The sequence below is a fragment of the Danio rerio genome, chromosome 1 (genome assembly GCF_049306965.1).
Source record: "Danio rerio strain Tuebingen ecotype United States chromosome 1, GRCz12tu, whole genome shotgun sequence".
NCBI classification, from domain to species: domain Eukaryota; kingdom Metazoa; phylum Chordata; class Actinopteri; order Cypriniformes; family Danionidae; genus Danio; species Danio rerio.
In genome coordinates, this window is record NC_133176.1 from 53,729,617 (window position 1) to 53,756,458 (window position 26,842).

Genomic DNA, 26,842 nt, shown 5'->3' on the forward strand with positions numbered 1-26,842 from the left:
AGACTTCGGCCTGATCTCAGGATATAAATTAAATTTGAGTAAAAGTGAATTGATGCCTATTAATACAGCAGCCTTGGATTACCCATTAGGTTCTCTACCTTTCAAATCCTCCTTACAAAGTTTCAAATATTTGGGCATAAATGTCACAAAAAGCTTTTCGGACTTATTTGACCTCAACTTTGTCCCATTAGTGAATAATCTTACACAGGATTTTAATCGATGGTCTCTCCTCCCCTTATCTTTGATCGGTAGGGTTAACTGTATTAAGATGAATGTACTTCCTAGATTTCTTTACTTATTTCAATGTATTCCTATTTTTATTCCAAAATCTTTTTTTGTTTCACTTGATTGCTCTATTTCTAGTTTTCTTTGGAACAGAAAAACCCCAAAGATTCGTAAAAGTATTCTTCAAAGAACAAAACAATTGGGTGGTCTAGCTCTTCCAAATTTCCAAATATATTACTGGGCAGCAAATATACGCTCTACTCTATATTGGCTACATTCATGCAAATTAGCGAATCCCCCCTCTTGGCTGCACATTGAGTCTGTCTCGTGCAATAAGTCGTCCTCTTTGGCTGCTCTTTTATGCCTCCCACATACAATGACCCCAATTAAATATTCAAATAATATAATTGTAAAAAACAGTCTCAAAATTTGGACCCAATTTTTGCGCCATTTTGGTTTTCATAATATCTCTTTATTATCCCCAATACACTCCAATCCTCTGTTTTACCCTTCTATCTTGGACAGTGCTTATGCCTCATGGAGAGATCTTGGATTGGCTTCTTTTGGTGATCTTTACATTGACGGTGTTTTTGCCTCTTTTGGTCAGTTGGCCTCTCAATTTAATGTCCCTAAATCCAATTTTTTCAGATACTTACAAACTCGAGATTTTGTGCGCAAAAAATTTGTTAACTTTCCAAATGCACCGCCAACTTCAGATCTAGACACAATACTGGGCATAGATCCCTGTGCTAAAGGTTCAATTTCTAAATTATTTAATATAATTGTTAATCTTCAATTTTCTTCTGATAACTTACGGACCACCTGGTCTCAAGACATGGGAATTGAGATTACAGAGGAGACATGGAAAGCGGTCTTGAACAGGGTTAACTCCTCCTCAATCTGTGCACGTTACAGGCTTATACAATGCAAGGTAGTGCATAGAGCTCATTGGTCCAAAAGCAGGCTAGCTCGCATCAATCCGTCTATAGACCCTGAGTGCGACAGGTGTCATTCTGGTACAGCTACTTTATTTCATATGTTTTGGTCCTGTCCTTCCCTGCTTTCCTTTTGGAGACAAATATTTATCTCGCTATCAGCTATTACCACTGTTGATATCCCACCATGTCCAATTATTGGTTTATTTGGGGTTCTTCCGCCCGACCACACTTTACCCTCTCATTTTGTAGACTTTGTAGCTTTCTTAACTCTTCTGGCTAGGCGATTAATTCTTCTGAACTGGAAGAGCCCACACCCTCCTTCTCACTCTTGTTGGATAAGAAATGTTCTTTATTTTATGAAATTAGAAAAAATTAGGTACTCTCTTCACCGAACTAGCACTATTTTTATTAATTTATGGGAACCCCTTCGCAAATATGTCCAAACTCTTCAGCTTGACCCTGCTCCTTCTGATTGAGTCCCCACCCCCTAATGCCCAGCTTTTATGGGAAACTACTTCTGGTCAACACATTGTAGACTTGTTTTTTATGTATATAAGATTGCACTAGTGTTGTTGTTTTTTATTTTATTTATCTATTTATTTTTATTATCATATTTTTATTTATTACTGTTTATTTATTTTTATTATTACTATTTGCTCAAAATACTCTTCAGTATATTTGCATATTGTTACATGATTATGTCTTTGTAAATTTTTGTAATGTTTCATAATGTATAAATAAAACATTAATAAAAAAAAAAGATGAATAAATTTACAAACAAAAATGAAAAAAAAAAAAAAAAAAAAAACTCGACAGAGCAAAAAAATCATCACCACATTTGTTGTGCTATTGGAAGCTGCTCACCTTTGAGAGAGATCTTGGCGTGAGCTTTCCCGTTCTTCTTCCAGTTCTTCTCTTTGATGGAAAACTTGTTGTTCTCATCCATAGAGGATTTGTGCGAGGACAAGGCGCTCTCTGAGATCGGAATGCAGATGTCTAAAGAAACACAACAAAAAAACAAATCCACTGTAGCTTTCTCCAGGTTGGTTTGAAGACATTAGCAGTATTCATACGTCAATTGAACAAGCGTACAGTTGCTGCAGCGGTTTCCCGGACAACACATGTTGTCTCTGTGGCAGCGCTTCTTCCTCCGGCGGCATGACAGGCAGCGGGATGGCGCGTGTTGAGGGCTGTGGCAGTACGTTCCCACCACACACTCTTTATCACTGCTGCATGGATAACCCTGAGAAGCAGACGAAAACATCAGCTGTGGCTTTTTTGCACACTGAATAAAGCTACTTATATGGGCTGAATTTACATAAACAAAATTAAACGTAGTAATGCTCAACTTAATTTGTTTAAATTCAGCCCATATAAAGAGTTTGCAACCAGTTACCTCAACAACAACAAAAATTAATTTTCCCAATTAATTTTAATCCAATTAATAAATAATTTTTTGCAACACAAAACTCGTATTTAAAGAGATAGTTCGCCAAAATACAATTTAAAAATGGATCCCTGTTTGCTCACCCTCTAAGTCAATTATTTTCTGTGTTGAACGCAAGAGAAAATCTTCTGCAGAATCTGCAAACCATTGACTTGCAAAGTTGTGTTTAAAAACATTCAATAAAGAGTCGATGGCTGCTGGTTTTCAACATTCTTCAAAATATCTTATTTTTGCTTCTAGTGAAGAAACAAACAGGTTTGAAACAGAGGTTAAGCGATGAGAGAATTTTCATATTTGTGCATACTTGTCCCTTTAAAAAGTTACATGTAAAGATTTGTAAGTATTAATGACAACACTTAGACCAGGCCTAAAGTATCTGGATGCAGCCATGATGATGCAAGCTGAGATTGCTTATCTCAGTGATGCATTGTCAGACACAATGCACTCAAGGAGCTAGTGATGTCACTGAGAGGGGTAGGGTTAGGTGTGGGCATTAAAAAGCATTGCATGCAGGCCAACTGCACCAGGTCTGCATCCAGAACTCTCTCCAAAAAAATGCAAAAGGTGTGTAATAAACACTTTAGGTGTTGTAGTTTTGCGGTTCTTATGTCTATATTTTGTGGAAACTGCCATTCAAAATGTCTGTGTTTCGTTTCATAGTGGCGTTTTACATTTCCACTCTTTACAACTCCAATTGTCTCATTAGAAATCAAGCAGGGGTGCGTTTCCCCAAAAGCAGCGTTAGCCAATTAAGGTCGCAAGTTCCATTCTTACAAACATAGTTCGTTGATTTGCCTTTTTTTCAAATCCATCGCTCCAATGAACATTCGCAAACTGCGTTGCAAACTTGAGCACTTGAATCTACACCTCTGGAGCTGTAGTTAGAAACATAGTTCCTGGCTGTGTTCTGTTCCCACTTATCCCCCCTATGCCGTATTCATTTAGAACATTCTAACATTCAAAGTTGCTATTATTAAAAATAAAAAAAGCATTAAAGTCATCTTTTAGCTTTAATTTGCTTTCAAACTATTTTTACAGTTCAGTTTTAGCGATCTTCGTGTTTACAATTGTGCTCTCTTCGCAGTGCACTTCGAAAACATTGATGCCATTTTGAACACAGCCTCGTGACGAAAGCTATAGGCGACCTATTATTTAAAAGCGGAATTTATGATACATCTCCAAAGCTTGTGAAAACAAAAAACATATCATTCGTTGATGCTTTTAAGCTATAGTAGACTATTTATTAAGTGTCTGTACTGTATATGACATGGACCTGTTAGTTAGAACTTTCTGCTGTGGTTTGCATGTCAAATTGTAAAAGTAGACTTTTCTAAAAAAAAAAAAATATTCTAAAAAAATCTAATAAAATAAATAAACAATATCCTACTTAATAATCATCATCATCATCAATATTATTAATATTGTTATTAAAGTAAATATATTTATAATAAATCGCCTCATTATTTATGTATTATATGATTTATATTTGATATTAGAATACGTGTTAGCTTTTGTAAGTGATTTTATGTTTTAGAATATAATATGGAATGTTCTCAGTAATATTTGTAAAGAAAACACAGGCCCTATTTGTGCCATTCACATGTATTTCAATTTATATGGAAAGTGAGTGCATGTTTTTACCAAATCTAATATTGGATTTTATTTTAAATGCGTGTGTGTGTAAAACAATATAATTTGCACAAAGAAATGATGGGGTTCTACTCTAAAGTTGTTATTCCACCCCGTTAGGAGCATCACTATGGGCGTTTTACGCTATAACTAACTTGGTTCAAGCAATGGATCTGCGACAGAGAAACTAGTGGTTTTGGGAAACACTCATCACTACATCGTTCTTTTTCCCAAATGATGCATCGAACTATGATAGTTCAGCCTCGAGTTACGTCGTTGTTTGGAAAACGCACCCAAGAACTCATACTTATCTGTTCAACTTTAAACTGTCGACACTCTTAATCAAGTTTTCTTTTCCATGAAACGGATATCTTCATCTATTCAAATTATTGCATTGCTGCAGTGCATTAGAATTAAGCATGTGCGCGTGTGCGATTAGCCCACTCGTTCACATAAAGCCTCGTATGATCACTGGATGTCATGACAGAGTCACGCAGAAAACCCATATTTTTTAAAACAATAATACAAACAAATAAACTGCTGATTTACAAGCTTTATGCATTAATCAATCAAGCAAATCCACAATTTGAATCTTTTACGTATGGTCTAGCAATACGAAATGGAGTCGGGTGCGAACTAAAAACCGTTTTAATGTCTAAATATCAATGGAAGTAAATGAGACCAGAAGTCCCGAGCTAAGAAGATTCCAACGGCTGCGTCCGCTATTGTATCAATATTGTAATGCTTGTTATAAACTAAAGTATGTATCTGCAAGCTACATTATTTTGTGAAAATGTATTTGTCCTCAGGCTGATTCTAAAATACGTACCCCTATATACATTTCTGGAGATCGCTTAATACGTCACTGGAGGTATGTTTTTTTTTTGTTGCCATTTTTGTTTTCACGAATCCACCCGAGGCCGCTGTGTATGCTTTTTGAGATCTCAAATTTCTCACAAGAGTACCATTCGCGCCTGCTCTTCTCGCATAAATCCACCAGAGGCCGCTGTCAACTGACTGGCTGACTGTCCAATCGACTGACCCACCCTCCTCCTTCCCTAAACGCAACCTATAGTGTTTTCAAAAGCACCGATTGACAGTGGTGGGCGACACTTCCCTACACCCAACCAATAGTGTTTTCAAATGCATTCAATAATAAGCAGATTTTTACCACGTTTTTAGATTTGACCACATTCTCACCCTGTTATTTACTTGTTTAATAGTTTTTTTTGGCTTTAGTTATTGTCTTACCTGCTTTCTGAAACCATTCTTTGCCAGACTCAAACCCTATCGTTGCGGTCAACTCAGTTCCACCTAACAAGTTCCCTGAAATATGCGGCGAGCCACAGGACATACTGATAATAGTGGAAAAGCCGTCTACAAAGAGGTAAGCGGTAATCGCAAAAAGGAACGACATCATACCGCCACATAGTGTTCGTTTTAAAGTTTAAATGCAGCCATATGTACCTCTGGCTACATACCTTGCGATCTCCAGAATTGTATATAGCGCTACGTTTTCAGAATGTTGCTTATATCATAACATTGCTCCCTGTCGAAACAACATTTAATTTTCTTTAGACTTGGATAAACTATCTATGCAGCTGCCATATGGTTATTGCGATACTAATATCACGATAATTATATGATGGAGGTAGATTTTTTTGCAGTTTTTGTTTTCGCAATTCCACAAAGAGGCCGCTGTGCACCCTTTTTGAGATCTCAAATTTCTTCCATGAGTGTCATTCGCGTCTGCTCTTCTCGCATAAATCCACCAGAGGCCGCTGTCGACTGACTGGCTGACTGGACATATTGGTACTGGTGGAAAAGCTGTCTACACAGAGGTAAACAGTAATCGCAAAAAGAAACAACATCATACCGCCACATAGCGTTCGTTTTAAAGATGAAATGTAGACATATGTATCTCTGGCTACATAATTTGCGATCTCCAGAAATGTATATAGGGGTACGTTTTTAGAATGAGCCTGTGTTGTTTTTCTAATAGCATTTCCTCCCCTGTCGAAACGACTTTAAATTTTTTTTAGACTTGGATAAACTACCTATTCAGCAGCACACAAATGCTTGCATTTTGCTGCCATATGATTATTGCATTGCTAATATCGCGATAATGATATTTGATAAATTGTGCATTGCAACTGAAGATGCAGTCATATTTACGGTTGTTCTGCAAATGTTCATGCTCAAAATCCACTCAATTAGGAATTTCCCCACACACATTTCAAAACAGATTTAAGTTCATGCTGTTCTACTTGGTTTGGAAGCGATTTCTGCCTGAGTCTTTTTAACCCGTCAACATGATGTGCACTAACAGGTCACAGAAGTAAAAACTGTCTTATAAATAAGAGGATAAGCGATGAAGTAATTTCATCAAAAACAGAAAATAATCAAATTTATTAGATTCGATTACTCCAACTCTGGAACCACAGTATCAGCCATTACTCATCTCTGTCGCCAGTCATATTTTATTTCATCTTTTATGTGACGGATGAAACTTTTGGATGAAACCACATTCATAACATATGCTGTGCTTCCCCTAATAAGCTTATTAATGACGGTAATGTGATGAAAATACAGCATTCTGCAACACACAGTCAAAATAATTATTTTGCAGCTTGTTGAAACTACTTGTTTAAAAGGAGTTGAAACAACATAATTCATAAGTTTTTTGGGACAACTTAACTGTATTATATTCAACCCACTTAAATTTGTAAAAACGATTTAGTTAACTTAATCAATTTGTGTTAAGACAACATAAAGAAATTATACAGTACGTACACTGTAAAAAAAAAAGCATGGTTCCACACACAAAACCATTAAGTTAATGTAACAAACTTAAATAGATCGAACATAAAACAATTAGGTTTGCCAAAGAAATCTCCAGAACTGTGTTGTTCTCACTTTAAATAAGTAATTTGAACAAGCAGCAAGTCGTTCAAAGGTTGCTTAACCGTTTTCTAAAAGGATGACAAGCTGACAAAACACTGCTGTCACTATAATACAACAGTTATTTATGGAGAAAATTACAAAGCATTGTAGTATTGGGGTGCTCTGTGTTTGTAAGAGATAATTATTCCGATTTGTGTATATTCCATACAAGCTGAAGCTGATCGGTCAGTTCTTGTCACATGACTCGCTGTCAGCCTTTAAGCTGTGCACCTCCATTGGAAATAACTAACTTGCGCAAACTCTAGAAAAGACGTAACAAAACACCTAAAAGCCCGCCGTCATTTGCATTCTCCAGCAGTTGATTTTCCTGCACAGACATGCTGGATTAACCTGATTTGTTGACAAATGGGTTGCGGATCTAGTCCTTGGCAGTTCGCGGGTCCTTCACTGGGCCTTTTCCTCTTAGCAAAGCAACTTTCCTCTGTTTTTTTTTTTTTTTTTAAAGATTAATCTTTGGCCTTCATTAAGTGGATAGGACATTAATTCAGATAGCAAAGTGAAGTGGGAGAGAGAAAAAGGAGGTAAGGGTGGGAAATGTCCTCATGCCAGGATTCGAACCCGAGACACCCTAAAGAGCTACTGCACCATATGTCAGTGCGCTAACCCCTAGCCTATTGTGCTGACCAAAGATACCTGTTCCTTAAAGAATACAGACATTTTTCAAAATAAAAAAACCATTCAGACTCAGATAAAAAAAATAAACAGAAATAATTAATGATTTCTTGCGTGCGGTTGAGGACCACTGTTATACGAGATCGCTGGGATCATTTCAGACTTTGGAATTGTTTTATAATCTTAACAATCATATTGTATATGCTAAAAAACTAAATATAGAATAATCCATAGAATAATCCATTGATCATTTAATAATTCTAAACTAATCTACGGTCATTTTTACTGATAATCCATAGATGATACAAAAGATGAATGCATGTGTGCAAGTATAAAAGTTGTATAAGTTGAATCAAATTAATCTTATACAAGTCCTTTCAATGTACATGACATATTACTGGCTTAAAACATGAAGTTTAATTAATATAAAACATGACTGTGCTATCCTGACCAATCGGAATTGAGAATTTCAGAGAACTGCGTAATAAAAGGAAGTTGCGATGATTCTGCATCATTAACAGATATAATTAGTTTCGACAGTCATATAGGAATTTTAAAATTTAGGGTATATTTACATATACGTATTCGCATTGTCACATTTACATAGTGATATTGCCATCTACTGGCCTGGCATGCATAATTAAATATTTCAAGTCATTTTTCGTGGTTTTATTATAACAACTTTGCTGCAAAATTACACATAAGAGTACACTAAATAGCTGTGTTAATATGTGTTTCACTTTAGTATGATTTCAATAATAAGCTACGCCATGACAGTGGTGTCTAAAATCCCTTCAGAACAACCAAACCAAACTAGCTTCCTCAACACAAGCTTAAATTACCTTCAAAAGTCGAAGCTGAAACTGAGACCATGACAATCTTTTACAAATCTCAACCTCCAGAACAGAATCCAGCTAGTGTAGATTAACATTACATCACCCGTAACAATCTTCAGTTTAGCGTCAAATGCGAAACATCTGTTCTGACAAGGACAGAAGAATATCTCAATATCTAATAACAAACAACAACAGCAAAAAAAAAAAAGGTTTTGTTCCGTAGATTGACGGACCTTTGGGCGATCTTCCTTTCTTATGTAAGAAACACAATTGGTAACATTGAAAACACATGATGAAAGCCGGCCAAACCACCAATGATACGTTCATGAGAGGAATAAAGAATGAATGAAGCCCATAAAACATGTTTAAATACTAAGTCGCTGACCTCAAAAAGCAGTATATTGCATCATTAGAAAGTTATCGAGTACATTACATTAGTGGATGCATGAACCGTGCTAAAACATACAACTCCTGTCAGATTTTGGTTTTATTGTCAGGATTCATACACATTTTAACCACTAAAATTCAATGACTTTACTTCCAAGTACATTTTCATGACCTACTGTTTCATGTAATGCCTACGTGTAAAAAATGCTGGGTCCCGCACATGATTTGTGTTGAGACATCATCGATTAGTTAAGTTAACTTAGTTTTTTACAATTTTAGATGGATTAAATAAGTTCTCCCAAAAACAACTTAATTTTAAAATAAATAGTTTAAACCAGGGGTGCCCAGACTACGGCCCGCGGGCCATCTGCGGCCCGCAATCAGTTTTGTGGCGGCCCGCGAGGCTGTTTATAAATATTAATAGAATCTGGCCCGCTATACCACCAGGTGTCGCTATGACATGCCTTCAATTAGGCAGCAGTTCCTGTTATGAAGTAAAACAAACCGAACAAACTGAAGGAAACATAATTGATATTGATATGATTGAGTGCAGGAAATTTCAGTCACGATGGGGCAAAGATTATTTCTTCACAGAGGTCAGTGGAATATGTGTCTGTTTAATTTGCCAGGAATCAGTTGCAGTAATGAAGGAATATAATATTAAAAGACATTATAAAATAAAACATCAGGCCTTCAGCTCTTACACTGGTGCCGAACGAGATCAAAAAGTAAAACAATTAGCAGCTGCCCTATCAGCTCAACAACAGCAGTTTTTTCATGCTAATAAAGTGCAAGAAAATTCTACGCTGGCTAGTTATGCACAGGAAACCCCTCACTGAAGGAGAATTTATATAGTCTATAGGAGTGTCTGATGAGTGTTGCAACTGTAATTTGCCCAAAGAAGATTCAAGATTTTAAAAACGTAAATCTTTCTAGAAACAGTTGAAATAATTAAAATAATTCCATAATACACACACACACACACGCACACTGTGTGATGTATGTAAAATTTGGCCCGGGACAACTTTTTTTTTTTGCATCTGGCCCTCGGCCCAAAAAGTTTGGACACCCCTGGTTTAAAAAAACAAAAAAGGGTGGCAGTCCCAGCTGGACCACTTGGCGTTTCTGGGTGGAGTTCTCCCCATTTTCACGTGGGTTTCCTCCAGGTGTTCAGGTTTCCCCCACAGTCCAAACACATGTGGTATAGGCGAATTGGATGAGCTAGATTGACTGCAGTCCAGGGTGTGAATCACAGGAGGGATTGGGGGAGATTGACCCCCTCAACTATTGCTTGAACCCCGCTGAAGGACATCAAAGCAAGATATATGAAGGGGTCACCCCTTTAATAGTTAGAAATAGTTTTATATTTTAAATAATAATGTAATGATTAAAATTCCAGATAATGTAAATATCCATTTGACCACCCCTATAATGGTTAATAATACCACTGTGGATCCACAATCACGCCAATCGGTCAATGAAAAAGAAATCATTCAACAGTCTGAAACCGGCAGATTTAGAGCGACAATAGTGTTCACAAGACACTAGATGTGTTGGTGTTGGGATCATCAACATATAGCTTAAAATACAGTAAAATAGATGCATAGTTTGTATAGTTTGACTTTGAGTAACCTCTGAAATAACTAATCAGAGGATACTGTAGGTCAGACACTAACTATCCCTCAAAACACTGAACGCTTAAATACATTTTATTATTAAATTACATGCAATTTAAGTAAATACATAATTGACTGAAGCTTGCACAATCTACAGTAACATTACTGAAAAAGTGATTGTTGATTGTCAATGTATAATTCGCACACTGCTGTAGTGTATGAGTATATGTGTGTGTGTGAATGTGAGAGTGTGTGGATGTTTCCTAGTACTGGGTTGCGGCTGGAGGGGGATCCACTGCATAAAACATATGCTTGAATAGTTGCCGATTTATTCTGCCGTGGCGACCATACCTGCCAGCACTCCCGGGAGTGTCCTGTATTTCAGACCCATCTCCCGTTTTGTAATTTCTCACGGAAAATACAGTAATTTCACCCCTTAACACCCAGCAACATTCATTCATTTTCTTTTCGGCTTAGTTCCTTAATTAACCAGGGATCGCCACAGCTGAATGAACTGCCAACTTACCGAGCACATGTTTACGCGGTGGATGCCCTTTTAGCCACAAGGAACACTGGGAAACACCCACACACTCTCGCTCACACTCACATAAAATATGGCCAATTTAGCTTATTCAATTCACCTGTACCGCATGTCTCTGGAATCCTAAGCACACAGAGGAAACCCACGCCAAACAGCAATAAATTCAGTTAAACTGACAAGCTTACATAAAGCATAGTACTAATTTAAATGAAGTTTTTAAACTAATTTCGAGAGGAGCACGTGATATAATTGACTGCAGCTGGCCGCCTATCTACACTCATTAGTTAGCCAATCAGATCTATCCTAACTTACTATAAATAGCCTAGCTAGATATTACTCTACCACCTCTACTCTACTAAACCCCCCATCCACCCTCTTTCTCCTCCTTTCCTCCTTTAAAAAAGGGGAGCTCTCGAGAACCACCTGATCTCGTACTCCCCTCACATGCTCTATGGACCTGGCGGGAGCCCTGGGCTCAACTATCTCCGAGCTCAGGGTTCTCTACCGGGACAGCATGCCAAACCTGCTAACAGTTGTCAAGCAATATCTAAGTGTGAACTCTTGAAATACCCCTTTATTAATCATTGGCTGTTAAACAAACAGAAACGACAGAAATATGCGAAGTTGGTATTATGCTAATTATGACGGAATATAGCAACATTTAGCAACTTTTTTGGCAGAGCTTAGGGCCTTTTCATTGAAAATAGTTGCCACTCCTCACATGCACCCCCACCCTACCCTGCTCTTCATTTTCTTTCACGATTCCCTAACCCTCTTCAATTTCATCTACGTCATCTCTCCCTCCTCTGGTAACACATGCCTATTCTGAAACCTTGCAATTTACAAATTAGGCACTGGTCAACAGATATCACTAATGTATTCACAGCAACCCGAGTTCGATTCCCAGCTTAAGGTCCTTTGCCTGTCCTACCTTTTTGTCTGCTCCCTACTCTTTCCTAAATGTATTCTCCACTGTCCTGTCCATTAAAGGTGAAAACCTCTAAAAAAATTAGAATAAAAAAAATAATTGTGTTGTTTCAGCTCATTATAAAAAAGCGGTTTGAACAAACAGCAAACCTAATTTTTTTTGAATGTCTCATCCTCTTGAGTAGCATGATTGACTTTGGCAACGTGTTCTTCCACAACATCATGTCATTATGAAGGTACAAAGTGAACGAGATGAACTTAAATTTGATGTTGAGAGACACCCGCATAAAAAAAACTGCTTTTTATAAACCCGCCGGATCCATAATGGTGTCTACACACAATCTGGCAAAGCCATCGCATCAAGATTTTAATGACCCGGCCAACGCTTGGCTACGTCTCGTTGATCCTCATCCCTCATTGATTCCACACTGTGTTTTTTTTATACCTCCATACATTCATGTGTGAGATAAGTGTGAGGATGATAAGCTCAGAGACAGACGGTGATGAGGGAAACCCAGTGGCCCTTGTGTCACCACTTCCTAGCTAGCAAAAAAAGCAGAACTTTGAAGACTAAACGTGCCATGCCTTTAAAAACCATCTCGCTATCTGTCTGTATTCTCCCTCATGCTTTCAGAAACCATTTAAGGATTGATATCAGTGTAATACCCAAACTGCGTCAAGTCTTATCTTGTTAGCCGTAACTGATAAGCGCGCAGTACTTTAGCAAGGGGATTTGTAAACTTGCAGTCTACTTCCTTTCATAATGCTACCTGTATTAAATTTCAACTTTTCTAGAAACTGAAAAAAAAATTATAATTTCAACTCAAACCATCTGAGGAAAACGTTTGTAACAAACCATTTGAGTCAAAAAATTATAATCTACATGAGTACTGTGAGCTAACTGTTAGTGTTGGTATTTAATTAACTCATTACCTTCAACACTGAGTTCAAAACTTTTTTCGATTGAGTACAATTAACTTTCTGTATATTTTAAGGTTAACTACACTCATTTCACAGTGTACTTGCACTACATTGTTGCACAAGTAGTAGTACTTTTAATTGAGTATGATTTTTCAGTACTCTTATTAAAATGTGAAATAAAACTAATTGCAATGCGACACTGAAAGCCAATTTGCTCATGTTCATTGAGCAACACACACAAAAAATTAACGAGGAGGCATGTGGACATAACACAACATCTATATCAAGTAATTTTAGCATGCCCGAGTCAGATTCATATATAAAATATTTTTTCCCAACAATAAAATTGTGGCTAGTGAAAATGGCGAGTGGCTAGTAACGTTGGAAAACTACTAGCCACAGTAGCTGATGATCAAAAACGTTAATGTCAAGCCCTGTATACAGTAGATACAGAATACTATCAGAATAAACCATTTTGAAGTCATCTTAGGTCTTGCATTTGCAATGTATTTGTATTGTTTTGGACTAAAATGGATTGTGCACAAAAGCTTACAAAAGAAAAAGTCAACATTCTGTCTACAACAATTACACTACCTAACAAAAGTCTTGTCGTCGACCCCAGTAATAATAATAAATAATATTCACTAGACTTCTAGTTAATCATTTGGAAAAGTGGAATTTTTCCGGCATCTGTTGAACTGCATCCCAATCATCACAAATACTGCAGAAGACCTATTGGAACCAGCGTGGACCCAAGATTCTCACGGAAATCAGTCAAGTTTGGTGAAGGAAAAATCATGGTTTGGGGTTGGAGAGATCTGCAGAGTGATGGCAACATCAAGAGCCTGAGGTATCAAGGTGTTTGTGCTGCACATTACATTACAAACCAAAGGAGAGGGTAAATTCTCCAGCAGGACAGCGCTCCTTCTCATACTTCAGCCTCCACATCAACATTCCTAAAAGCGAGGAAAGTCAAGCTGCTCCAGGATTGGCCAGCCTAGTCACCAGACATGAACATTATTAAGCATGTCTGGGGTAGGATGAAGGAGGAGGCATTGAAGATGAATCCAAAAACTCTTGATGAACTCTGGGAGTCCTGCAGGAACGCTTTCTTTGCCATTCCAGATGACTTCATTAAGTGATTTGAGTCATTGCAGAGATGTATGGATGCAGTCCTCCAAGCTCATGGGAGTCATACACAATAGTCATTCTTTCTCCACTGCACCATGACTTTATATTCTATACTGTACATTATTTCTGTTATATGACAAGACTTTTGTCTAAGCAAAGTCAGACCTTACTGTCCTAATTAAATCATTAGAAATCAAGGCATGATCATATTTTATTTTGGTAAAATAAGCGTAATCTAGAGGCCTTTGCCTTTCATATAAGCCACTTCTGATACCAAATGAACAACTAGAAGTCAGGTTATTATTTGCTGTTCCTAAAACTTGGATAGGCGACAAGACCTTTGTCAGGTAGTGTAGAATTGCAAGTTCTTTGAACCCGTGTTCGTCTCCGCAGCATCCTCTGAAATCGTGAATAGGGTTTTTCACACATAAAACCCGTGTCTCATACATAAGTTCCTCTAGGGCCCCGGGGCCCAGCTTAACTTGACCTTGCCAAAGTAAAGCTGACATCTGACACCATGAATGGTGTTAGTGAATCGAGACGCTTTTTGAGAGTAAAATAAACTATGTCACTGAACAAACAAACCTTATCCGCCCTCAAAGGGCATGGCCTTATGGGTATCCAATTGCACAGGAAAGCTGCACGTTCTCCCCCTGTTTGAAGCGCAAGTTGAAGGATAATCTCAGCAGTACTCAAAACATATCGCCAACTACCCCTTACAGACACTATTGACATAAACATGGTTAAATAAGGTGATAAATGCATAATAAATTAATATAAAAATCTGGTCATGCTTTACAATAAGCTTGTAGTAGTTAATGTATTTAATGAAAAAGTACTAACAAGGTCAGTTTATTCATTGAATGATTTATTGATTCAATGACCAGTGTGACTTAATGTTTTCTCTTTCCCTTTAATGCTGGAACTTATTGGAGGAAAACTAAAGAAAATCTTCCATACACCTTATGTACTCACATTAAATCTCTTCATATTTTTTTTGGAACATATATAAAGCATGGACTAATAGACTAATACACGAATACATTGATTGTGTTCATTAGAAAAAAGGTTTTGACTAGCAACCGATTAACCAATCTTTTTCTCGTTATGTGATATGCTATACTAACTAAAGTTCTTCTTTTATTATGGGGTCATGTACTGGAACATCTTGTTCAAAGTTCTGCTGACAAGAGAAATTGGCTGCAAGATATTGCAAGAGGGGGGGCCTTGGTCCAAACTTCCTCTCTACCAAAAAAGATGTGCAGGGTCACAAGAAGGGTATGGTTGTCACGAGTTATGAAATATGTGAAAGGTGCAATTAACTATACAAATCTTCTGTGCAGAAAGAGAATGGTGAAGGAGGAAATACCAAATATGCAGAGGAGCAGCCTGGAACTCACCCTCTTTACTCCCGCTGTCTATAAAACTGGGTTTCTAGACACCGGGCAAGTGCAGAGCACCTGACTTAGCCTTGTATAACTGTTAGACTATCTTGGTGTATGCCCAGAGCTCTGAACATCGAATTATTCATTTGTATTCAATAAATTACTATTCTTTTAAGCATTGAACAATTTCTCCTGAGTTTGAATTGAACACGCATGGAATAGAGAAAAACATTCCAACAAACTCATCTCCTTTATGTGCTAAATTTAGTTCTCGTACAACAAAATGATGAATAAAAATGTGCAATAAATGTGTAACTGCTGCTTGATCTATGTGTTTTATCATTGCTGTTCAGAATTACAGACAAATTGGTCAAATAAATCAGCTACATTCATGCTAAGGAAACTCGCTGACAGCTGTCAATCTTTTTTTGATGATTTTTTTGTATTTATCAGTATAATATCAGTATGTAATCAGTATATATTAAGTATTTTCTCTGGCGCTAATTTTGATCATGAATAGTGCACACAAACTGAAATTAAGCTCGTCGGTCAACATTATTATGGCTCAATAACAATCAGCAATAACCTTCATTCATTCAACCGGCCAAGACTGAGGTTGTAAGGAAAAATCTGGAGTTTATTAATGGCATTTATAACATTGCGATGTTGTAATTGTAAGTGTAATAGTGGCTAAGTGTTAGTGGGATTTCAAATGCTCAGCAAATTCTATATTAGAGCATCTGTTCATAGGAGGAAAGTTTTTTGTTGTGCTTTCATGTTTATATTATAAATCTAGGAAATTTTAAGCCATAATAACAGCAGAACTGTACTGTATTAGTAAAAATAACCTGTGAAGTACCAATAAAAATTATTAATGCATAAAATATTCTTTCATATAGGCCTCATCTGTTGTTATTGATTTCTTTCGAAAATGTACAGTTGAAGTCAGAATTATTAGCCCCCCTTTGAATTTCCCAAATGATGTTAAACAGAGCAAGGGCATTTTCACAGTATGTCTGATAATATTTTTTCTTCTGGAGAAAGTCTTATTTGTTTTATTTTGGCTAGAATAAAATCAGCTTTTAATTTTTTAAACACCATTTCAAGGACAAAATTATAAGCCCCTTAAGGCCATACTTTCTTTCAATAATCTACAGAACAAACCATCGTTATACAATAACTTGCCTAATTACCCTAACCTGCCCAGTTAACCTAATTAACCTAGTTAAGCCTTTAAATGTCACTTTAAGCTGTATAGAAGTGTCTTGAAAAATATCTAGTCAAATATTAGTTATTGTCATCATGGCAAAGATGCCATGACTTTCTGTCTTCAACTGTATTTAAAAATATAATGGGAAGCATTTATTTTTTTTCTTTAAATATAATTTTGATGGGGCAACTAAGTGGCTCAGTGGTTAGCACTATCGCCTTACAGCAAGACGATTACTGGTTCGAACCGCAGCTGGGTCAATTGGCGTTTCTGTGTTGAGTTTGCATGTTCTCCCCATGTTGACATGGGTTTCCCTCAGGCGCTGCGGCATAAACTGAATAAACTTAATTGGTCGTAGTTTATCTGTGTGAAAGTGAGAGTGTATGGATGTTTCCCAGTACTGGGTTGCAGATTGAAGGGCATCTGGTGTGTAAAACATATGCTAGATAAGCTGGCAGTTCATTCCGCTGTGGCGACCTTTGATAAATAAAGGGACTAAGCTGAAGGAAAATAAATAAATGAATGAATGAATAACATTTTGACCATACATAAGTTTTAGCATATGATGGGTGGAATTAAATATGCTTTCAATTTCCAAATGTATTTTATTAAGATTTACAGCTTCAACATGTATTTTGCCTGAAAAAAATTTATTCGTTTTTCACATGGACAATAGAAAAAGAGCTAAAAAAAAAACGCACTCTGGGTTAATTATAACCCAAATAGCCACAAATGCTGGGCTTTTGAACCCAAATAGCCATGTTTAATGAAAAGTAGCCATGTGAACATGCAGTAACACAAAAAAACAGAAAGTTTAGTAACTACACGGGCTGCACGGTGGTGCAGTGGGTAGCATGTTCGCCTCACAGCAAGAAGGTCGCTGGTTTGAGCCTCGGCTGGGTCAGTTGGTGTTTCTGTGTGGAGTTTGCATGTTCTCCTTGTGTTCGCGTGGGTTTCCTCCGGGTTTTCCGGTTTCCCCCCACAAGTCCAAAAACATATGGTATAGGGTAAACTAAATTGTTCGGATGTTTCCCAGTGATGGGTTGCAGCTGGAAGGGTCTCAGCTGCGTAAAGCATATGCTGGATAAGTTGGCGGTTCATTCCACTGTGGTGAGCTCAGATTAATAAGGTGACTAAGCCGAAAAGAAAATGAATAAATGGGGACACTGGAAAACATGCAGGGGGTTGTAACCTAACAGGTCAAGCATAGACAAACCAAACACAAGCAATTTATAGACTGAAGTAAGAAAACCTTCTCTTTTTTGGGGATTTTCAAAGGCTGAGCGGTTAGAACTGTCGCCTCACAGCAAAAAGGTCGCTGGTTCGATTCCCAGCTGAGCCAGTTGGCATTTCTGTGTGGAGTTTACGTTCTCCGCTTATCGGTGTGGGTGAGCTAAATTGGCCATATTATATGAGTGTGTGTGTGAATGTGAGAGTGTATGGGTGTTACCAAATACTGGTTTGTGGCTGAAAGGGCATCAACTGCATAAAACATATGCTGAAATAGTTGGCGGTTCATTCCGCTGTGGTGACCTCTGACGGATAAGGGACTAAGCTGAAAAAAATTGGATGAATGCATGTTCACATGGCTTCTTTTCAATGAGCAAGGCTAATTGGACGCTAACCATCGGAATTCTGGGAATGCTGCAATATCATATGCCACAGCCCAGTTGAAATCCTACTCATAGTTGAAATCCTACTCATAAACCTCTTACAGCTTTCAGTCTGCACAGATGATTAGCCTGGTAAGCGCTAAAAAAAACTCCGCCACACCTTTGCCTGTTTTATTCCCCCCTCTCAGCTCGTTAGCATCACTAAACAGTCACTTAACCTCACAGGGAGCAGGAGAGTCGCCTCTTTACAAGCCAGACCCAAACAATCCCCGTCCCGGTCCCTACTCGTTAACGAACCCTCAGTATCAAATTAAATAAGAGGAAAAGTTAAAAGTCCCAAAGCAGCGGCACTGATGTGAAACAGCTCTCGTGTTCCTGCGCAATACTAGCCTCTTCCCCTTTAGTGCTGAGGTTAATGTGGTGAACGCCTTCTGCCAATCCCAATATCCCTCTTTTTGGGTTGCCCACAATTGGGAAACCACTATTAACCCCCCTTGAACATTTACTCTAATCATCTAAAGTGAGTGATTTTGGTTTGTTTCGACTGCACTGGTAGGTTCGGAATGATTTGTGGCCGGCATCTGACTTTGTCAAAGAGTTAAATGAAGTTGTAGCTACTAATAAAACTCTGACGTGGTGGCCGCGGGCCAGCTTTGCTTACAGCAAGAAACCGAATTTCTGCCTGTCCCCGATTGGGATGGATGTATGAAACTGGGTGGCCGTTTCTCTTCCCTAATTTGCAGCACTTGGGAGTACGCCAGTGCGGGAGATTTATTGGGAGCTTGTGTTATAATCTTCACCATATCCTTGAGCAGTTAGAGGACTTTAAGAGGAAACATTTCAGCAGCTGTGTAATGACATATAAAAATGTAAAGCATTCTTCAGACAGCTCACGCCAGATGGGAGTGAAAAATGTAGGAAAAGTGACTACAAGGACGTCGCGGTAAATTAAATCCAGGCGCACTTCTGGGTGCCATCATTAAATCTTTTTCAGCGCTTATATCTTTACACTATTAAACACTTGCAGAGCTTAATAGGGATCATTCCACATGCTTTTTCTATGCTAAATGTGTCTGGGCAATAAAATTGTTTAGACCACATATCACACCACTTCAGCAAGTGTGAACGCATCAATCTTACTGTAGATTAGGAATGGGCTGGTATAAGATTCCGATGGTATGGTTACCTTGGATAAAAATATAACATTTTAGGGTATTGTGATTATTTCTCTAAAATATATTAATTAAAAATAAACTACTTTTCCCCCTTTGAACACAATATAATTTTTTGAGCAACATCTAAAATATATTGGCGCAGTAAACATGTCAGGCTAAATAATTCAAACGAGTCATTGACTTCAGCAGTCTTCATTAGTTTCAAACAGATTTCTTTACGATTTAAAATGGCATCTTTAATTATCTTTCCTTAAAAATACCTGAGGAACAGTATAGCAGAAAATTTAGCCAATTTTAAAACCGCCTTGAAAACCGTCATCATCCCATGCCTAGTGATGGGAAGTTCGGATCATCTTACTAACTCGGATCTTTGAGTCTCGTACATCGAGATGAACGATTCTTTTTTTTTAGTCATTTCGTTCATTTGATTTAATTTGCCAAAATATTATTAAAATGTTACAAATTGCTTCCAAACACATCTACAAGTAGCCCAAAAGCTTGATCACACGACAAATAATTCATAAAAAGAACACTATAAGAAGGAGAAAATAATAATTCAATGTTTACCTGCTCTTTTGCCTATGAAGGTATTGTTGTCTCTTTGCTCAGCTCATCTCTTCATGCCTTTAAATGTCAGTGGTTCGTTCACGTTACACTGACAGTCACATACATATAATCTTAACCAATGTACACAGTCTGAGCCGATAGGAGCCATGCTAATAAAATCACCTTTCGAGTCTATTGGTTCTTGATTCGTTCGTTCATCACGTGACAGAATTCAAACCTGAGGACTCGAGAGTTGAACGGATCAATTCTTTTTCCAGCTCTAAACGCATATGATTGGCTTCTGCCTTTCCGCGATGAACGACTCAAAAGACTTGAAATGAACGATACCACCTACACAAATGTGCGCACGTGCGGATGAACGAATCACTACCTGAAAGGACTCGTAGTTTCCCAGTCACAGTGAAGATTCGTTCAAAATGAACGAATCATTCAAGAACGATCCATCACTACTACTACAATAAGTTCATTTGAATTTGAATGATCCAAACCTATTGAAAATAGAGAATATTGGGGGTCGCGGGTCACTGGCGTTGTTATTTTTCAGGGTTGTGGGTTGAAAAGTTTGGGAACCCCTGATTTAGACTAACAGTTTAGAGTTTTGAAGTAGTTTCCAGAATATTCCAAATACTCAGACCAAAGCATTCATTGAGGTGGTTATAAATATATCAACCTAGCACACAATGGCGCACACATAACCATTGGGCCCAAGTCTACTCATTGTCTAATTTCGGAGATCGCCACTTGGAGACTATCCTTTATGTTCAGTTGTGGCCTGTGTTTATTTTTAATGTACAAGAGTGTCGCTTATGGTGTTAGAAAGTTTAACCTGTGCCGTAAAATCAATCTGCTGCATCTGACGCTTTTGCTTTGTCTTTAATATAACGTAATCCCCCACAGGGTTCGCAAAATAATTGAAAGGCTGATGGCTTTTTATTTGCATGTTACTTTTACAATGTTTATTTTTAACATGTTAACAATGTTAAGAAGGACACTGATTCGAGGCTCGGCTGGGTCTGTTGGCATTTCTGTGGAGTTTGCATGTTCTCCCAGTGTTTGCGTGTTTTTTTTACCCACAAGTTACAAAAAAAGCAACTAAGGCTAAAATAATTTTAACAATGTTACTATTAACTTCTATTATGTTCTTCAGGAGCTATGGATAAAATATGGTCATTCTAATAGTTTAATAAAAATGAATTAGATTTTTGGAAATAGACAAGCAAACCAACCTCATTGTCCCGTGACCTCCGGGGGTTCCGACCCCAACTTTGGGAACCACTTGTCTAAATTATATGTTTGTAAAGTACTGCCTATAAAAGTTTGAACAAAGGTTGATAGTAGCATTGCACACTGTATTAAGTGGTTAGTTTACTTATAAAGGTTAAGTCAATGTTACTGACGTTAAGTAAAATCAACTTGTTGCTCTACTTTTTTAAAGTAACTAATCGCTTTTAACACCATGAAATAAATGACAGATTTTGTCAGAATATAACACATTTAAAAACAAGTTGTTTTAAGTAAAAGAAGGTAGCATTCGTTTTATTTTTGAACTTTACCCAGCTATTAGCTTTGCCATATTTATTTGGGTTTTTACAAATCAACAAAAATGGGTGGCACAGTGGTAAGCACTGTCACCTAACAGCATAAAGGAGTCCTGGCAGAACAAGTTGGCATTTTGTTGTGGAGTTTTGATGTTCTCCCCGTGTTGGTGTGGATTTTCTCCAGGTGCTCCGGTTTCAGTCCAAAGACATGCGCTATAAGTAAATTGGATGGACTAAACTGGCAGTAGTGTGTGTGTGTGTGTGTGTGTGTGTGTGTGTGTGAAAGCGAGAGTGTATTCCTGCCTGAATAGTTGGCGGTTCACTCCACTGTGGTGACCCCTGACAAATAAGGGACTAACCCGAAGGAAAATGAACAAATTTTTCCATTTATAAACTTAACCCAGCCGTTGGCTTTGTCCAAATGTATTTGGGTTGTAACAAAAAACAAAAATGCTAATCAGTCAATATCACTGTTAACTGTACAAATATGTTAATAGGTTATTAAATGTGATTGATTTTAAATATAAGAGGGCTCTAGAACTACAAATTCAAAGCTACATCTGAAATAAATTTGCATCTACATGACCTATGTGAAATAGTGTAATTGTTTTGCTATCTCTAAACTGTTTTGTTTGTTTGTTAGACTTTATTAATCCCAAAGGAAAATTCACGTCGTCACAGCAGAGCTCTTCATACTAAAGATAGATTTTAAAAAAAAAAAAAAATATATATATATATATATATATATATATATATATATATATATATATATATATATATATGTATATATATATATATATATATATATACACACATATATATATGTATATACACACATATATATATGTATATATATATATATATATATATATATATATATATATATAAACAATAATAAAATTACATTCATATGCACACCTTAGTTTCAAACAACGAGTAGACACTTGTCTGTATCTAATGCTATTATAATTCAGCATAATTCATCTAGTATGACTTTGGTTGTGTAATCTGATCACTGTTGGCAAAAATGACTTCATTATTATTCATGCATTATTATTCATGCAAATAATGCGGATTTTGTGGCAATTCTAAATGTTACTATCAGCAAAAAATAGCTATGAATGAAGGTACACATAACCGACACAACCCTATGTGTATATCATCTACACACAACTACACACTTCCTTGTTCAATTAATAAACATTATGCAGCAAAACATCCAACTCTTATCCAGGAAACACTCAGATTAAACTGGTGTTGTATAATGTCATGACTCCACAGCCAAGTTAGACCTTAAATCATCTAAAAATATGCAGAACAAGTTTGCCTTGTTTTTTTGTTTTTGTTTTTAATTCTGTTATAATTCATAAACATAATTAAATCTCCCGACCAATCCTTTCAGATTTCAACATCCGCCCCAGGTACAGAAAGTTGGGATCTGTCCACAATATCTGCAACATCTGCAACTGGAAACTTCCAAATGAGACAACAGCCGCTCTGTTAGCAATCTAGAAAGTTGTTCGCAATCTACATTTGGATAAGCAGCTAAATGTAGCATGACATTTAACTAATATTGGACTGTAGTGGTTTCCACATGTATGGCAGCGGTCTGATCATCCAGACCACCTGCGTTTATGGAGATGGTGCAGTTGAGAGCAATTGTTTAGATGAGGCTCTGGCAGGGAACTGAGAGATATTTCCAATCCAAGAGGAAGCGAGAGGGAGAAAACTCCCATCACATCCCCTTTCTACACCGAATTGTCCAATAACTTGCATCTGCTTTCAATTAAAAACAGCTAATCTGAGGGGAAACACCCAAAAGCGAAGAGAACTTTAATCTGAATCATCAGTATTGTGGCGTTTACACTGAACATGCATATAATTTTGCATTTAAAATATCTGAAATCTTGAACTTTGCTGTGAATCTGAGATTTGCTTTGTGTTTAAAGAACAGCACTCAACTGTATTTAATAATAATAATAATAATATGCTGAAAAAATGCAAATGTTAGAGCCTTGTACACACTTTTTTTATAGTAGATGAGCAATGTATATCACATGGTGCTTGTCAGGGTAATAGTTTAAACGTACAGTAAGAGATGTAATCAAGGTAAATCAACAATATGTCAAGCCCTTAAGCCTTTTATGGACAGGTAAGCAAAATAAGACGTTTTGCAGTGTAATATACAAGTAAAACACTCAATAATGTCTGATTTGAAAAGGAAGTAAGTAGACTAATGAGGAAAAAGTTAGATTAAAAAGCTTTTTTTAAATCAATGATAAAATGATGTAACTAGATTAAACTGGATTTGTAAAGGGCTTAAGACTCCACAGCCAAGCTAGTTTGGTTGGATATACACCTTAAAACCTGCACAACAAATCAAATTATGAGAATTAAACCTCCCAACCAATACTTTCAGATTTTTTCGAGATCTACCCCTGGTACAGAAGCGCTCAGTAAAGTCTGATTTGAAAATGAATTAAGTATGCCCATCATAAAAAAATATTTTTAATCAATAAAAAAATCCATGAGGATGTATACTCTAGCAACAACAGTTTGCCGCTATACAGATTTCTGGGTGACACATAATACAATAACCGCACTTGAATAATGATGCATTAATATGTAAACTAAACATTGCTTTATTACGGACTAATGATGAGTTAATGCATGCGCTAATCATGAACTAACTTTAACTTCAACATGATTCACATGATTACTACCTTAATCACTTGTTTATGCATGTTAATTAATGTATTAATTACCACATAAGTTAATGAATAATTGAACCATTATGGTCTCATGACATGTTTATGTATAATTATATCATGACTTTACTTGGAGGGGCACAACATCATTAACCCATTCTTAACAACTTATGAACTCCTTCTGAACTTCTGTCGAGTTCATTTACACTGAATAAACAATATACAAGTGTTCTGGTATAGCTTTAAACACAGGAGTTCATAAGTAGTACAGCATGAGTTAATGATAATGTGCCCCTCTAAGTAAAATCATGACATAATCATACATTAACAGCTCATCGGTTCATATTGGTTACATTTTAAATGACAATTCACACATTAATTAACAACATGTACTAACAAGAAGGTTTAATAAGGAAGCCATTATTTAATAATGAACTCTTAGCCTGAATATTAGTTCATGATTAGGTCACTAATTCATGATAAAGCAATGTTTAGTCTATACTAATACATCATTATTCATGTAAAGTGTGATTTCTGTTTATCACATCGACAATAACAAATTAACTCGACATATTTAACTACTTAGAATACATTTTTTATTTAGTAGGACAATTTTAGTAGGAAAACACGTGTTTAATCTTAGATGTGTGAGACTTACTTTGGACAAACTGTTTGTCTCCTCAGAGCTAACGCAAGCTAAATCAACAAATTTGTACAAAGCAACACGACAGAAAGATTCATTAATCATAAATAAGTGGTGATGAAAAGCTTTTGGAGTTGACTGGTGAATGAATGAGGTTTACCTGAGCGGGGATGTTGCTCTTCTTCGGGATGCCGCTGTATGAAGCCCCGGAGCGGTTAGCGGCGGCGGGCTGCGGCTCCAGAGATTTGATGGAGTTCACCTGAGCCTGGCTCTCGATCCCCTGAGTTTCTCCCATCCGCACAAACGCGACGATCAGCGGCAACATCCAACAGCACCGACTCCTCGTAACAGTGAGCATCCTTTCAGTCTGTTTTCTTGCTCTGAACAAGAACGTGCTGCTTTCTTGGCGAAATATTTGTTAAACCACTACTGTATGCGCTTTGATCAGTGCACTTCGGCTTAAAAGAGGCATAAACTCCCCTCAACAGTGTCCATCACACATCAAATGTGGGAAAAAAAGTATATAGCTGTTGCAGAGGAGCTTTGAAATGCAATACAATTTAAAATACACAAAAAACTGAAGGAATGTAAAAGGCACCAGGATGCTGCACTAAGAGAAAAAAAATCAGAGCAGCAGAGAGGAGAGGAGGACTCGTGCCCGTGTGAGTGTTGGTGAAGCTGGCGTTGCATGATGTGGGATACCTTCTTTTTATAGGATGTCTGTGTTTAGATCCGCCCCCGTTCTAGCCTACTGGCTCAGACTGCAGAGATTGATGCTTAAGAGATTTCGTTTAAAATGATGGCATTTTCTTTCCATCAGTTTGAGCATGCAGGGTGAATTCAAGTAATTTGGGACAGTTTTTGCGCATATTGACTTCAGCTCTGTATTTCAATGTCTACACTGTAAAACTCGACAATCAACTTTATCAAATCAAATGAGTGTAGTTAACTCAAAATGTACTGAAAGTTAATTCTACTCACCTGAAAAGAGTTTTGAACTCAGTGTTGAAGGTAACGAGTTAATTAAATACCTCATTACTTCAGCTTAAATGGAGTAAGTTCCCAGTACTCATATAGATTAGTTTAACTCAAATGGTTTGTAGTAATCGGTTTCCTTAAACGGTTTGAGTTGCCTTAACTTATTGGGTTGTACTGTACTCAGTTGGTTTGAGTTCTCTTCATTTTTTGGGGTTTACTGTGCTCAAATTGCTTTGTTTACTCAAATGGAGTAAGTTCACAGTACTCATTAGGTTTTTTAAATGGTTTGTTGCGATCTGGTTTATCAAATGGTTTGAGTTACCTTAATGTGTTGTGTTTTACAGTCTATCTAACTAATTAGAACAACATCTTAGACTTTTCTGAAATCCCTAAGATGATTTCTAACCAAGAAAACATAATGTAGATATTGTACAAAAATGAGCCACACCTATTAGCATTTTTGTGTCAAAAAATAAAAAAATTCTGCCTGAATTTGATCATCTGGGACAGGTTACTTCGTAATCTGGTCACTTCGTAATTTCTCTAAACTCTCTAAATGTCTCTAAAAGTCTCTGTTAAGTCTCTAAATGCATATTTTAACCATTCGAAGGCAGTCCCAGATCACCCAAACAATGCTGTCCCAAATTATCAATCATATTTGATAACGTGGGACAACAAAACAAATCTAAAAAAAAAAAAAAAAAAATGTTTTCAACACTTTAATTCTTATTTAGTTACTAGAATAGATTCATTCATTCATTTTCTTGTCGGCTTAGTCCCTTTATTAATCCGGGGTCGCCACAGCGGAATGAACCGCCAACTCATCCAGCACATGTTTACGCAGCGGATGC

At 37.0% G+C, this 26,842-nt stretch overlaps 1 protein-coding gene across 1 annotated transcript in view; it reads right to left on the reverse strand.

Moving 5' to 3' along the window:
* Positions 1–25,699, reverse strand: part of dkk2 (dickkopf WNT signaling pathway inhibitor 2) — a 45,615-nt gene extending 19,916 nt beyond the window's left edge. The window contains 3 exon segments of the mRNA NM_001111209.1: positions 2,028–2,159; positions 2,256–2,406; positions 25,174–25,699. Coding sequence (NP_001104679.1) covers positions 2,028–2,159; positions 2,256–2,406; positions 25,174–25,371 — 481 coding nt within the window. The 5' untranslated portion in view covers positions 25,372–25,699.
* Between the last annotated feature and the right edge of the window lie 1,143 nt (positions 25,700–26,842).